The sequence below is a fragment of the Cuculus canorus genome, chromosome 37 (assembly GCF_017976375.1).
Source record: "Cuculus canorus isolate bCucCan1 chromosome 37, bCucCan1.pri, whole genome shotgun sequence".
In the NCBI taxonomy this organism is placed as follows: Eukaryota; Metazoa; Chordata; class Aves; order Cuculiformes; family Cuculidae; genus Cuculus; species Cuculus canorus.
Genome location: NC_071437.1, coordinates 790187 through 805783, shown reverse-complemented (window position 1 = coordinate 805783; position 15597 = coordinate 790187). Strand labels below are relative to the sequence as shown.

Genomic DNA, 15597 nt, shown 5'->3' with positions numbered 1-15597 from the left:
GGGGACCCCAAAATAATGGGATAGGGGGACCCCAAAAACCGGGATAGGGGGGACCCCAAAATGATGGGATAGGGGGGAAAAGGGGATATGGGGGACCCCAATATGGGATATGAGGGAGGACACCCCCAAAATGGGATACTGGGGGGGGACATATGGGGAGGACCCCAAATTGGGAGATTGGGGGCGTATGGGGAGGGGACCCCAAATTGGGCCATGGGGGGATTGGGGGGCGAATATGGGGGACCCCCAAAGGACCCCAAATTGGGCCATGGGGGGGAACATGGGGGACCCCAAAATGGGATCTAGGGGGATATAGGGAGGACCCCCCAAATTGGGATATGGGGGACCCCAAAATGGGATATGGGGGGGGACATGGGGGAGGGTTTGGGGGGACCCCAAAAAGACCCCAAATTGGGACATTGGGGGGATACAGGGGGGACACCCCAAAAAGCCCCAAATTGGGGGGTTTGGGGGGGAATTTTGGGGAGGCCCACACATTGGGGGGGGATATAACGGGGGGACCCCAAATTGGGCCATGGGGGACCCCAAAATGCGATATGGAGGGGGTACATGGGGGGGGACCCCAAATTGAGCTGTTGGGGGGGAGATTTGGGGGGATATGGAGGACCCCTAAAAGCACCAAATTGTGGGGGTAAATGGGGGGGATTTTGGGGGTACCCCCACCCCTGGGGGGGGGGTCTCACCTTGTTGGATCCGAAGGGATTTTGGGGCGCGGAGGACGTAAAGGCCGCGACGATCGCGGGCGACGGTGACACCCGACACCCCAACTTCGGGGCGCGTCTCCAGTTCCAACTGCAGAGGAGAAACGGGGACCCCCCCCGGACACCCCAAAAATCAACACCCCCCCAATGACACCCCAAAAGTCAGCCCAAACCCCCCCATTTGCACCCCAAAACTCAACACCCCTCATTGCACCCCAAAACTCACAACAAACCCCCTCCTGACACCCCAAAATAAAGCCCAACCCCCCCATTGCACCCCAAAACTCACCCCATGACACCCCAAAACTCAACACCCCCCATTGCACCCCCAAAACTCACCCCATGACACCCCAAAACTCACCCCAACCCCCCCATGACACCCCAAAACTCACCCCATGACACCCCAAAACTCAACCAACCCCCCATTGTACCCCTAAACTCACCCCAACCCCTCATTGCACCCCAAAACTCACCCCATGACACCCAAAATCTCACCCCAACCCCCCCATTGCACCCCCAAAACTGAGCCCCAACCCCCCCCCATGACACCCCCAAACCTCCATTGGGGCTCTCGGGGGGTCCTGAGACCTTCAGCTCCTGCAAAAGGGACCCCAAAACTGCCCCACTGCGCCCCCCAAGTGCCCCATTGCACCCCCAAATCCCCCATTTCACCCCCCAACACCCCAAAACCCCCCATTTCACCCCAAAATTCCTTATTTCACACCCCCAAACCCCCTATTTCACCCCCAAACTCCCCATTTCAGACCCCCAAACTCCCCCATTTTACCCCCAAACCCATTTCACCCCAAAAAACCCTCATTTCACCCCCAAACCCCCATTTCACCCCAAAAAAACCTTCATTTCACCCCCCAAAACCCCCATTTCACCCCAAAAAAAAACTCATTTCACCCCCAACCCCCCCATTTCACCCCCCAACACCCCCAAACTCCCTCATTTCACCCCCAAACCCCCCATTTCAGACCCCCAAACCCCCTATTTCACCCCAAAACCCCCTTTTCACCCCAAACTCCCCCTTTCACCCCCAAACCCTCAATTTCACCCCCAAACCCCCCGTTTCAGACCCCCAAACTCCCCTCATTTCACCCCAAAACCCCCTTTTCACCCCCAAAACCCCCAATTTCACCCCAAAACTCCCCATTTCAGACCCCCAAACCCCTCATTTCACCCCCAAATCCCCATTTCACCCCCAAACTCCCCTCATTTCACCCCCAAAACCCCCTTTTCACCCCAAAACTCCCCATTTCAGACCCCCAAATCCCCCCTTTCACCCCCAAACCCGGCAGCTCCGCACTCACCGCGGCTCTCACTGTGTCTGTGTGTCCCTCCCCGAACCCCAAGAATCCAAAACCCCCCCTCCCCCCCCGGGTCCCCCCCAAAGTCCCACCCCCTGTGTCCCCTCCCCCCCCCCCCAGCCCCCCCCGAACCCCAAACAAAGGAGGGGATTGTCCTGGGGCGCCCCCAAAGGAATGTGGGGAATGTGGGGGGGCTGAGGGGGGGGAGAGGAGTTCGGGAGTCGCGAACCCCCAAAATACCCCCCCCGGGACCCCCAAAATAGGACTCAAAGCACCTCCGGGAACCCCAAAACTCCTCAGGTACACCCAAAATAGGACTCAAAACACCTCCGGGAACCCCAAAACTACTCAGGGACCACAAAATGGGACTCAAAGCACCTCTGGGAACCCCAAAACTACTCAGGGAGCCCCAAAATGGGACTCAAAACACCTCCGGGAACCCCAAAACTACACAGGGAGCCCCAAAATGGGACTCAAAACACCTCCGGGAACCCCAAGACTCCTCAGGGAGCCCCAGAATGGGACTCAAAGCACCTCCGGGAACCCCAAAACTACTCAGGGAGCCCCAAAATGGGACTCAAAGCACCTCCGGGAACCCCAAAACTACTCAGGGACCACAAAATAGGACTCAAAGCACCTCCGGGAACCCCAAAACTACTCAGGGACCACAAAATGGGACTCAAAGCACCTCCGGGAACCCCAAAACTACTCAGGGACCACAAAATGGGACTCAAAGCACCTCCGGGAACCCCAAAACTCCTCAGGGAGCCCCAAAATGGGACTCAAAGCACCTCTGGGAATCCCAAAACGCCTCAGGGAGCCCCAAAATGGGACTCAAAGCACCTCCGGGATTCCTGGGTGCCCCCCCACACCCCCAAAAGCATCCCAGCAATGTGCTGACTCAGCAGTCTCTGCCCACCACCGCCGATGGGAACACAGGAGCAGCGATTGAGGCTGAGGAGATGCGGAGGAGACGGCGGAACCCACAGCCCCCCCAAAACATAACGGGGCGCTGCAGGGCCCCCCCGACCCCCAAAACCCCTCTTAGACCCCCATAATCCCCCCGAAACCCCCTCTTAGACCCCCCCGGACCCCAAACCTCCCCCCAAAACCCCCTCTTAGACCCCCATAATCACCCCCTAAACTCTTCTTAGACCCCCCCGGACCTCCAAAATCCCCCCCCGAGACCCCTCCTTAGAACCCCCCCAGACCCCCATAATCCCCCCCACACCCCCTCTTAGATCCCCCCAAACCCCCAAAATCCCTCCTAAACCCCTCTTAGATCCCCATAATCCCCCCCCAAAACCCTTAGACCCCCCCAGACCCCTAAAATCCCCCCGAAACCCATCTTAGACCCCCCCGACCCCCAAAATCCCCTCTGAGATCCCCCCGGACCCCCATAATCCCCCCCCAAACCCCCTCTTAGACCTCTCCGGACCCCCAAAATCCCCCCCAAACCCCTCCTGGACCCCCAGATCCCCCCCAACACCCCTCTTAGACTCCCCAACCTCCTCCCACCCCCCCCAAAATGATCACCCACACTTCTAACTCCATCCTTTTATTGGGGGGGGGGGGCACAGCCTGAGCACCACTCCCTTTGCTTTTTGGGGGGTTCCCATCACTTTTGGGGGGTCCTGACCCCCAATTCCAGGGCAGAGGGAGGGGGTGTCTCCCCCATTTTGGGGGGGGTCCCCCTATTTTTTGGGGGGGTCTATCCCCCAATAGAGCTCATAGCGCTCCTCGAAGAGCTGTCGGCAGTGGACGCGCCCCCCGAGACGGGCGCACCCCAAAAGTGTTCCCCCCAATTTACGGTGTAGAGAGTAAGTGGGGGGCGGGGGGGGCGCGAGGCGGTGGCGGAAAAGGGGGGGAAGTAATTCCCTCACCCGTCGCCCCGAACCCCCAAAATCGAAGGGTTGAACCCCCGAAAACGCCTCCGCCAGAACCAAAACTGCCTCCGCGTGAGCCGTCTCCTGCTCCTAAAGGAAAAGGGGGGGATAGAGAGGAAAAATGGGGGGATCCCCCCCTGCCCCCCCAAAAATAAAGCAATAGGAGGCACCCCCAAAAAGGTAGGAGACACCCCAAAAGCTGAGACCCCCCCAAAAGCAACAAGAGACACCCCAAAAGCTGAGACCCCCCAAAAAAGCTATGAGACACCCCCAAAAGCTGAGACCCCCTCCCAAAAAGCAACAGGAGACACCCCAAAAGCTAAGACCCCCCCCAAAAGCAATAGGAGACTCCCCAAAAGCTGAGACCCCCCCCCCCAAAATCCATGAGACACCCCTAAAAGCAATAGGAAACACCCCAAAAGCCCCCTTGGACCCCCCAAAACTTCACCGTGAGACCCCCAGAGCCCCCCCTGAGCCCCCCCAAACTTCACTCTGAGACCCCCGGAGCCCCCACAGACCCCCCCAAACTTCACCCCAAACCACTTGGACCCCCCCATTTTTACTCAGAGCCCCCCCAGACCCCCCAAACTTCACCCCCAAGACCCCCAGAGCCCCCCCAGGCCCCCTAAACTTCACTCTGAGACCCCCCAAACCCCCATATCGGCACCCCAATACACTCCCCCCAACCCCTTGAGACCCCCCAGGGCCCCCCCCCGACCTCTTTGCACCCCCAAATCTCCCCCACGACCCCCCAAAACCCCCCACCTCACTCTCGTAGCCCGTCAGGAACTTGAGATCCCGGCATTTCTGCACCACTTTATCCCGATCCCTCTCGGCCGCAGCTCGGATCATCTTTATTTTTGGGGGGGGGGGCAAAACCAGAATTTGGGGGGACCCACACAAAAATGAGGTGCGTCCCCCCCTTTTTTTTTTGCCCCCCCCTAGTTTCTTTTTACCTCTATATAATGATCCGTAAATTCTTTATCAAAGGAACGACTCGCTCCGAAATCCAAGAGCATCACCTGGAAAGAAAGAAAGGAAAAAGGGGGGTGTTCAGGGGGGTATTTCTTTAGGGGAGGGGGGGTAAGGGTGGATTTTGGGGTTCAGGGGAGGGGTTCTTACGCGGTGGCTTCGGGAGTCGTAGAGGAAATTGGTCCAATTGGGGTCGGTTTGCATGAAGCGGAATTCGAAGAGCTCACGGAGGCACAGGCGGAGGAGGTGGGTGCAAAGCTGGGGGGGGGGGGGGAGAAAAAAGGGGGTGAAGGGGGGGTTATTGGGGGGTTTGGGGGAGGGATGGGGGGGTAGGGGGATCTGGGAGGGGGATTATGGGGGTCTGGGGGAGGGATTATGGGGGTTTGGGGGGGATTATGGGGGTCTAATAAGGGTTTGGGGGGATTATAGGGGTCCGGGGTGGTCTAAGAGGGGTTTTGGGGGGGATTATGGGGGACTGTAAGAGATTTGGGGGGATTTTGGGAGTCTGGGGGGGTCTAAGAGGGGTCTTGGGGGGGATTATGGGGGTCTGTAAGAGATTTGGGGGGGATTTTGGGGGTCTAGGGGGGGTCTAAAATTGGGTTTGGGGGGATTATGGGGGTCCGGGGGGGTCTAAGAGGGGTTTGGGGGGATTATGGGGGACTATAAGAGATTTGGGGGGGATTTTGGGGGTCTGGGGGGGTCTAAGAGGGGTTTTGGGGGGGTTATGGGGGACTATAAGAGATTTGGGGGGGATTTGGGGGGTCTGGGGGGGTCTAAGAGGGGTTCGGGTGGATTATGAGAGTCTGGGGGGGGTCTAGGAGGGGTTTTTGGGGGGATTTTGGGGGTCCCTCTGGGGGGGTTATGAGTTTTTGGGTCCCTCTGGGGGCGGATTATGAGTTTTGGGGTCCCCTCCCGCCTCATTTTGGGGGGGCTCTGACCTGGTCCCGGAGGTGTTGGGGGAGGGGGCGACACCGGTCAAGGGGGACCCCACTCCCCAACTCGGTGGCGAGAACGCGGCTGGACGAGAGCTCGGGGACCACTCGGGGTACCCCAAAAAATGGGTCCCCCCCAAGAAGCTGCCTGGGGGGGGGGGGGGGGGGAGGGGAAAGAGGAGGGGGGACTCAGCACCCCTGAAAACCTCACCACACACACCCCCAGCACCCCAAAACTCACCCAGAACCCCAAAACCCACCCAGGGACCCTCCCAGCACCCCAAAACCCACCCAGAACCCCCCAGCACCCCAAAACTCACCCAGGGACCCCCCCCAGCACCCCAAAATCCACCCAGGGAGCCCCTCAGCACCCCAAAAACCACCCAGGGACCCCCCCAACCTCCTCTGGAATCCCCAAATGTCCCCCCAGAACCCCCAAATCCCCCACGAGGACCCCCAAATTCCCCCTCAGCTCCTCTGGTACCCCCAAATTCCCCCTCAGGACCCCCAAATCCCACCCTAGCCCCTCTGGCACCTGCAAATTCCACCTTGGAACCCCCAAATCCTCCCCTAGGACCCCCAAATGCCCCCAAATCCCCCCTTGAGACCCCCAAATCCCCCCTTGGGACCCCTAAATACCCCACTAGGTACCCCAAATCCCCCCCTCAGCTCCTCTGGGACCCCCAAATTCCCCCTCAGGACCCGCAAATCCCACCCTAGCCCCTCTGGGACCCCCAAATCCTCCCCGAGGACCCCCAAATCCCCCTCCCAGCCTCTCTGGGACCCCCAAATCCCCCCTTGGGACCCCTGAATACCCCCCCAGGACCCCCAAATCCCCCTCCCAGCCCCTCTGGGACCCCCAACCCCCCCCCCCGTACCCCCAAATCCTCACCGGAAGGCTCTGGTGCACTCAGCCTCGCGCCGGTAGTCGCATTCCCACTCCAGTTCCGTTTGCAGCACCTCCAGCGCCTGCTCGGCAAACAGCCCTGGGATGAAAAAAAAGGGGGGTTCAGGGAATTTTGGGGACCCCCCCTCACCCCCAAGGAGGGTTTTGGGGTGTCCCCCCTTCTTGGTTTTTGGGGGGCAGCTCACCCTCGGGCAGCGCTGAGCTCAGTTTGAGCAGAGTCAGGACGTTGGAGACGTCGCTGCGGATGCTTTGGGCGATTCCGGGGTACTGGGGGGGAAAAGGGAGAATGAGGGGTACCCCAAAATCCCACCTGAGATGCTTTGGGAACCCCCAAATCCTCACCTCGAATGCCCAAATCTCATCCCAGAGTCCCTCGAGACCCCCAAATACCATCCCAGAGCCCCCAAACCTCATCCAGAGGCCCGCAAGACCCCCAAATCCCACCCCAGAACCCCCAAATCTCCCAAATCCCACCCCAGAACCCCCAAATTCCATCCCAGAACCCCCAAATCTGACCCCAGAGTCCCTCAACACCCCCAAATCCCATCAGAGCCCATTGAGACCTCCAAATCCCATCCCAGAACCCCCAAATCCCATCCCAGAGTCCCTCAAGACCCCCAAATCCCCTTCTAACTCCACTGGGACCCCCAAATCTCCTCCAAATCCCCCTCCCAATCCCTCCAGGCCCCCCAAATCCCACCTCAAAACTCCTCTAGAACCCCCAAATCCCCCCCAAATCCCTCTCCCAACCCTTCTAGAACCCCCAAATCCTCCCTCAACCCCCCTCCAGCCTCACTGGTACCCCCAAATCCCTTCCCAACCCCTCCAGGTCCCCCAGATCTGCCCGAAATCCCCTCCCAATCCCTTTAGGACCCCCACATTCCCCTCAAGTCCCCTCCCGATCCCCCAAATCCGCCCCCAATCCCCTCCCAACCCCTCTAGAACCCCCAAATCCCCCCTCAAATCCCCTCCCAACCCTTCTAGGACCCCCAAATCCCATTCCAGCCCCACTGGGACCCCCAAATCCCCCCCAAATCCCCTCCCAACCCTCTAAGACCCCCCAAATCCCCCTCCCAACCCCTCCAGGACCCCCAAATCCCACCCCAGAGCCCCCCCCAGTCCCCCCAATTCCTCCTCCTGCCCCCCAAAACCCCCCAACCTGGATCTTGACGGCCACAGCGGTGCCGTCGCGAAGGACTCCGCGATGGACCTGTCCGATGGAGGCGGCGGCGAACGGGATCTCCTCGAACTCGGTCAGTTTATCCCGCCAGGAAGAGCCCAATTCCTCATCCAGGACGCGCTGCGGGATCGGGGGGTGCTCAGTGAACCCCCAAAAATCCCCCTCTTGGGCCCCCCTGAAAAAAACAAGGAGGGGGACCCCCCCCAAAACTTTGGAACTCACGGTGCTCTGCCAGCGCGGCATGAAGTCGGCTCCGTGTCGGACGCGCTCCAGGATTCCTTGTAACTGCGGATTCAGCAAGCTGGAATCTGGGGGGGGGGGGAGATGGCACCCCAAAATCCCAGGCTGAACCCCCCCATAGAACACCCTGGAACCCCAAAATCCCATGCTGGACCCCCAAAATCTCACCCTGGAATCCCAAAATCTCACCCTGAACCTCCCCAAAACACCCTGGAACCCCAAAATCTCATGCTGGAATCCCAAAATCCACCCTGGAACCCTAAGTCACACCCTGAACCCCCAAAATCCCTCACCCTGGAACCCCAAAATCCCACCCGGCATCACCAAAAACCCATCCTCGAATCCAAACTCCCATCCTGGAACCCCAAATCCCACCCTGGAACCCCAAATCCCACCCAGCATCACCAAAAACCCACCCTAGAACCCCAAAATCTCACGCTGGAACCCCCAAAATCCCACCCTGGAACCCTAAATCACACCCTGGAACCCCCAAATCCCATCGTGGAACCCTAAAATCCCATCTTGAAACCCTAAATCACATCCTGGAACCCCAAAATCCCATCCTGGAACCCTAAATCACATCCTGGAACCCCAAAATCCCAGCCTGGAATTCTAAATCCTCCCTCAAATCCCCTCCCAACACTCCTAGGCCCCCCAAATCCCCCACCAGCCTCAACTGAACCACCAAATCTCCCCCAAATCCCCCTCCAGCCCATCTGGGACCCCCAAATCTCCCCCAAATCCTCCTCCAGCCCATCTGGGACCCCCAAATCCCCTCTCAAATCCCCTCCCAGCCCCCTAGGACCCCCCAAACCCCCCTCCAGTCCCACTCGAACCCCCAAATCCCCCCTCAAATTCCCTTCTAACTCCTCTACGACGCCCAACTTCCCCCTCTCAACCTCACTGGGACCCCTAAATCTGCCTCCCCTGCCCCTGGGGGGGGTGGGGTGTCCCCCTGTTTTTGGGGGTGCCCCCCACCTTGGATGCTGAGCATCTGCCCCAGTTTGAGGGCGGCCCCCCGCACCCGGCACAGCGTGGCCACCAACCGCTCCGCGTTGGCTTCTGAGAGGAGGGGGCTCGGAGCTATTGAGGGGGGAGGAAAAACAAAAAGGGGGGGGTCAGAGAAAGCAGGTGAACCCCTAAAACGGGGGGCAGGACCCCCAAAATGCCCCCTCAACACCCCCCCTAAATACTTACCCTCACCGCTGAGCCGAGCCTGAGCCGCTCGCACCACCGCTCCCGCCCCGAGACCCACGGCGAGGCCTGGGGGACACAGGAAGAGGGGACCCCCCCCAAAAATGGGACCCCAAAATCCAGCCGGGACACCAAATCCCCTCCCAACCCCTCTAAGACCCCCAAATCCCCCTCCAGCCCCACTGGGACCCCCAAATCTGCCCCTCAAATCCCCTCCCAACTCCTGTAAGACCCACAAATCCCATTCCAGCCCCACTGGGACCCCCAAATCCCCCCTCAAATCCTCTCCAACCCCTCCTCGACCCCCAAATCCCCCGTCAAATCCCCTCCCAACCTTTCCAGGACCCCCAAATCCCCCTCCAGCCCCATTGGGACCCCCAAATCCTCACTCAACCCCCCTCCCAACCCCTCCTCGACCCCCAAATCCCCCCTCAAATCCCCTCCCAACCCTTCCAGAGCCCCCAAATCCCCCTCCAGCCCCACTGTGACTCCCAAATCCCCAATCAAATCCCCTCCCAACCCCTCTAATACACCCAAATCCCCCCTCAAATCCCCTCCCAACCCTTCCAGGACCCCCAAATCCCCCCCAGCCCCACTGTGACCCCCAAATCCCCAATCAAATCCCCTCCCAACCCCTCTAGGACCCCCAAATCCCCCTCCTTGTCCCTCAAATCTCCCTCCAGGGGGTACCTCCGAAGCTCGCCAGCCGCCCCAGGCGGGACACAGGCACTCTGCGCTCCCGAGCGCGTTCACTGAGCTGCAGAAGGGGGTTCAAATCCTGATTTAGGGGTCCCGGGGGAAGGGGGGGGGTCTCCCGGTTCCCCGTACACCCCCTCCCCACACTTACCCGCTGCCGGGGGGGCTCAGAGCGGCCCCGCGACTCTCTCGCTCGTTTGATTTCCTCGGCCGAGAGGCCCCGAAGGGCCGCGGCGCTGCGGAAGGACCGGATCCGCGTCGCCATGGGGCTGCGGGAGGCAAAGGGCACCCTGAGACCCCCAAAACCCCCCTCAAAACCCATTCCCAGACACCCGGGACCCCCAAATCCCACCCTAGATTCCTCTGAGACCTCCAAATCCCCCCTCAAGTCCCATTCCCAGTCCCCTAGGAACCCCAAATCCCACCCGAGAGTCACCCGAGACCCCCAAATTTCTCCTCAAATCTTATTCCCAGACCCCTGAGACCTCCAAATCCCACCCTAGAGTCCTTCGTGACCCCCAAATCTCTCCTCAAATCCCATTCCCAGACCCCTGGGACCCCCAAATCCCACCCTAGATTCCTCTGTGACCCGCAAATCCTCTCTCAAGTCCCCTTCCCAGTCCCCCGAGACCCCCAAATCCCCCCTCAAATCCTATTCCCAGACCCCTGAGACCCCTAAATCCCAGCCTAGAGTCCCCTGTGACCCCCAAATTCCATCTTAGAGTCCTTTGAGACCCCCAAATCTCCCCTTAAATCCCCTTCCAAGACCCCTGAGACCCTCAAATCCCACCCTAGAGCCCCTTGGGAACCCCAAATCGCATCCCCAGTCCCCTGAGACCCCCCCCCAAATCCCCCTGAGACTCTCAAATCCCATCCTAGAGTCCCCTTGGGACCCCCAAATCCCATCCCCATTGCCCCGAGACCCCTCCAAATCCACCCGAGACCCTCAAATCCCACCCTACAGCCCCGTTGGGACCCCCAAATCCCATCCCCAACCACTCAAGTCCCCCAAATCCCATCCCAGAATCCCTCAAGACCCCCAAATCCCCTCTCCGAGCCCCCCCCCAATACCCGCAGCTCGGCTCCTCGCCTCACTTCCGGTTTTCAAGCGCTTCCGGTTTGCAAGGGGGGCGTACTTCCGGTTTCCAAGCGCGCTCTTTTGGTTTCCAAGCAACGCGTTCCCGCACTCTAAGCCACGCCCACCTCCAGGCGCGGCGCATGCGCAGAGCGAAGCCGCCACCATTGCCCCATCCCCAAAGCTGGGGGTGAGGGGGGGAATAACCAACACACCCCCCACAGGACCCCCCAAAACTGGAGGGACCCCCCAAAACTGCACAGGACACACGGGGGGAGCCCCCAAAATACAAGGGGACCCCAAAAATGACAGAGCGGACCCCAAAAGTGACAGAGGAGAGCCCTAAAATGGCACAGAGGACCCCAAAAATGGCACAGAAGAACCTAAAAATTACAAAGGGGACCCAAAAATGACACAGGAGACCCCAAAAATGAGAAAGGGGACCCAAAAATCATCCAGGGGACCCCCCAAAACCCACAAGGACCCTCCCAAAACCCCTATCTGACCCCTCTGACACCCAAAGACACCCCAAAACCCACGAGGATCCCCCAAAAACCCCTATCTGACCCCTCTGACACCCAAAGACCCCCCAAACCCCTCAAGGACCCCCCAAAACCCACAAGGACCCCCTTCACTGCCCCATTTGCCCCACAGGGACCCCCTAAATCCCTCCTCCCGCCCCCTAAGACCCCCCAAAACCCCCCAAGGACCCCCTTTGCTGCCCCATTTGCCCCATAAGGACCCCCCAAATCCCTCCTCCTGCCCCCTAAGACCCCCCCAAAACCCAGAAGGACCCCCCTAAAAGCCACAAGGACCCCCCCAAAACCCCCAAGGACCCCCCTTCGCTGCCCCCTTTGCCCCATAGGGACCCCCCAAACCCCCCCTCCTGCCCCCCAAAGGATGGCAGAGGGGGTGGGGTTCCCCCCCCCCCTTTTTACTGGGAGGGGTCGGGGGACCCCCCATTTTTGGGGTGCAGCAGCAGGGCCTTCCCCCCCAGCCCGGCCCCCACCCCGCCGCGGGGCAGGACGTAGACGTGGCCGTCGTCGAGGCGGCGAGGGCTGAGCTCCCCGAGTTGCGCGTTGCTCTCCGCCAGCCCCCCAAAAGCCCACAACTGACAGCGGGGGCTCTTCCCCTGTCTCCCCACTACTAAAACTTCTTGGGGACCCCCCCCTTGTAAAAAATCACCCCAAAAACCTTCCTTAAACCCCCCAAAATCCGGCGGGTGGAAAAGGTTGGGGATTTCGGGGTCTCGGCGACACGAAGGGCTCAATGTCCGTAAACCTAATAAAACACCTCAAATGAAAGAAAAAGGGGGTACGGCATCAAATGAAGGGCCCCCCCAAATTGAAAGCGCTCCCCGTTATACCTCTAAGGATGTTTTTGGGGTGCCCCCACCCCAAAATTACCCGTCAGCACAGCCCAATGCGCTTTGTGGCCGCGTCGACAACACGGTTCGTGGTTGTTGTCTTCGTCGTAGCTGGAAAGGAAGGGGTTAAGGGTGGGGGTAAAATGAAAGAAATTTGGGGGTGTCCGTCCGTCCCCCCCAAAAAATATGAAGTTAAAGGATACGGAACGAGGAGGGGGAGCCCCAAAATGAGGTGTCGAAGGACGAGGGGGCGGTTGGGGCCGTCTAAGCCCCCCGAAATCAACTCGGCGCGACACGGGAAGAGCTCTTCGGCCAAAAGGGCCATATCAGCCACTGGGGGGGGGGGTGGAAGGATTTGGGGGTGACTGAGGGGGGATTTTGGGGTGCTAGGGGAGGATTTTGGGGTGCTCAGGGGGGGATTTTGGGGTGAGAGCCTACTGAGAACCCCCAAAGCACTCTAAGATTCCCCTCAAAATCCAAAACTCCTGTAGGACAATCCAAGTCACCCTTAAAACCTCTTGAGGGACCCCCAAAATCCTTCTATGATCCCCCCCAAATCCCTTTAGGAACCCCCCAAAATCCCTTTAGGAACCCCCAAACCCCTCTAGAACCCCTCAAAACCCTTCAGGACCCCCCCAACCCCCCCACTAGGACCCACCCCACCCCCCAATCCCCAAAACCCCTTTAGGACCCTTCAGCCACCTCCAAACCCCTTTAGGACACCCCCAAACCCCTCTAGAACACCCCCAAACCCCTCTAAGACCCCCTCAAGCTCCTCCAAAACCCCTCTAGAACCCCCCAAGCCCTTCTAGATCCCCCCAAACCCCTCTAAGATCCCCCAAACCTCACTTGGAACCCCCCAAACTCCTCCAAGACTCCCCAAACCCCCCTAAGACTCCTCCAAACCCCATTACGACCCCCCCAAACCCCACTACTACCCCCAAAAACCCTCTAACACCCCCCAAACCCCACTAAGAGCCCCTCAACCCCCCCAAGCCCCTCTAAGACCCCCCCAAGCCCCTCTAAGACCCCCCCAAGTCCTCCAAGACCCCCCCAAACCTCTCTAAGACCCCCCCAATCCCCTTCAAACCTCACTTGGACCCCCCCAAACCTCATTATGATCATGCCAAACCCCCTTAAATCTCACTTGGACCCCCCCAAACCCCTCTAAGACCCCCTCAAGCTCCTCCAAAATCCCTCCAGAACCCCCCCAAGCCCTTCTAGATCCCCCCAAACCCCTCTAAGATCCCCCAAACCTCACTTGGAATCCCCCAAACCCCTCTAGGACCCCCCCAAACCTCATTATGATCACCCCAAACCTCACTTGGACCCCCTCAAACCCCTCTAAGACCCCGACAATCCCCCTCAAACCTCACTTGGACCCTCCGAAACACCATTATGACCCCCCCAAACCCCTCTAGGACCCCCCCAAACCCATCTAGGACCCCTCAAACCTCATTATGATCACCCCAAACCCCCTCAAACCCCACTATGAACCCCCCAAACCTCTCTAGGACCCCCCCCAAAAAAAACCTGAGAACATCTCCCCGCGGGCGCTGTAGCCGCGTTCCCGCGCGGTTCCGAGGATCCGCGGCAGATCGACGCCGTGGGAGGGGGCCAAGAGCCACCCCGCAAGCCACAGGGCCACCAGCCCACACCTGGGGGGGGGGGGGACAGGTCAGGAGGAGGAGGGGGACAGGAAGGGCCCCCCAAAATGGGACCCCCCCAAAATACTCACTGCGGTCCATCCTGGATGAGGGACGGGACGGGACGGTGGAAAAGGAGCCACTGGAGGGGCGGCGTGAGGCTGGGGGGGGGAATGGGGGGAGCAGCCCAGTGACCCCCCCAGTATGGACTGGGAGGAGGAAAAGCCATCCCAGTATAGATTGGGAGCAGCAAACCCAATCCCAGTATAGATTGTGAGCAGGAAACCCAATCCCAGTATAGATTGGGAGCAGGAAACCCAATCCCAGTTCACACTGGGAGGAGAAAACCCCATCCCAGTATAGACTGGGAGAAGAAAAACCCACCCCAGTATAGACTGGGAGGAGGAAATCCCACCCCAGTATAGACTGGGAGGGGGAAATCCCACCCCAGTATAGACTGGGAGGGGGAAATCCCACCCCAGTATAGACTGGGAGGGGGAAATCCCACCCCAGTATAGACTGGGAGGAGGAAATCTCACCCCAGTATAGACTGGGAGGAGGAAATCTCACCCCAGTATAGACTGGGAGGAGGAAATCCCACCCCAGTATAGACTGGGAGGAGGAAATCCCACCCCAGTATAGACTGGGAGGAGGAAATCCCACCCCAGTATAGACTGGGAGGAGGAAATCCCACCCCAGTATAGACTGGGAGGAGGAAATCCCACCCCAGTATAGACTGGGAGGAGGAAATCCCACCCCAGTATAGACTGGAAGGAGGAAATCCCACCCCAGTATAGACTGGGAGCATAAAAAGCCAATCCCAGTATAGATTGGGAGCAGGAAACCCAATCCCAGTATGAACCAGGAGCAGAAAATCCATTCCCGGTTTATACTGGGAGCAGGAAACCCCATCCCAGTATAGACTGGGAGGAGGAAACCCAACCCCAGTATAAACCAGAAGCAGAAAACCCAATCCCAGTTCAGACTGGGAGGAGGAAAAGCCATCCCAGTATAGACTGGGAGAAGGAAACCAAATCCTAGTCCATACTGGTCCCAGTTCCCCCCTCAGTCCATACTGGTCCCAGTCCCCCTCAGTCCATACTGGTCCCAGTCCCCCCCTCAGTCCATACTGGTCCCAGTTCCCCCCTCAGTCCATACTGGTCCCAGTTCCCCCCTCAGTCCATACTGGTCCCAGTCCCCCCCTCAGTCCATACTGGTCCCAGTCCCAGTCCATACTGGTCCCAGTCCATACCTGTCCCTCCTCCTCCTCAGAAGGTTCTCGATCTCCCCCTCCTCCCCCATCTCCTTTCCCGCCCTCTCCAGAGCCTCTCTCAGACTCGGGGTCGCTTTTGGGGGGGGCGGAGGGGGTCCCGGCGGGGGGGGCGGAGGGGGCGGCGCGCGGTGAGCCATGACAGGAGCGCGCGTGGGGTGGGGGAGGCGGGGCCAGAGCGGCCGGAGTGGGCGTGGC

General features: G+C 59.6%; 1 protein-coding gene across 7 annotated transcripts; it reads right to left on the bottom strand.

Moving 5' to 3' along the window:
* Positions 1 to 3671: 3671 nt before the first annotated feature.
* Positions 3672 to 15461, bottom strand: COQ8B (coenzyme Q8B). 7 transcript variants are annotated; one of them, XM_054052839.1, is made up of 18 exons: positions 15382 to 15461; positions 14222 to 14290; positions 14017 to 14141; positions 12524 to 12594; positions 11114 to 11301; positions 10194 to 10311; positions 10037 to 10103; positions 9350 to 9415; positions 9131 to 9235; positions 8135 to 8197; positions 7892 to 8032; positions 6918 to 6999; positions 6718 to 6811; positions 5832 to 5973; positions 5044 to 5151; positions 4878 to 4943; positions 4687 to 4773; positions 3672 to 4011 (listed from the first exon to the last, which is right to left on the bottom strand). In XM_054052839.1, the coding sequence occupies exons 2-18, from the start codon at positions 14229 to 14231 to the stop codon at positions 3730 to 3732; spliced, it is 1815 nt and encodes a 604-aa protein (XP_053908814.1). In that variant the 5' UTR covers positions 14232 to 14290; positions 15382 to 15461; the 3' UTR covers positions 3672 to 3729. The 7 variants fall into 7 exon arrangements, with proteins under 7 accessions (XP_053908814.1, XP_053908815.1, XP_053908816.1 ...); XM_054052840.1 differs by having other exon boundaries at positions 11138 to 11301; XM_054052841.1 differs by having other exon boundaries at positions 3674 to 4011; positions 8135 to 8220; positions 11179 to 11301.
* Between the last annotated feature and the right edge of the window lie 136 nt (positions 15462 to 15597).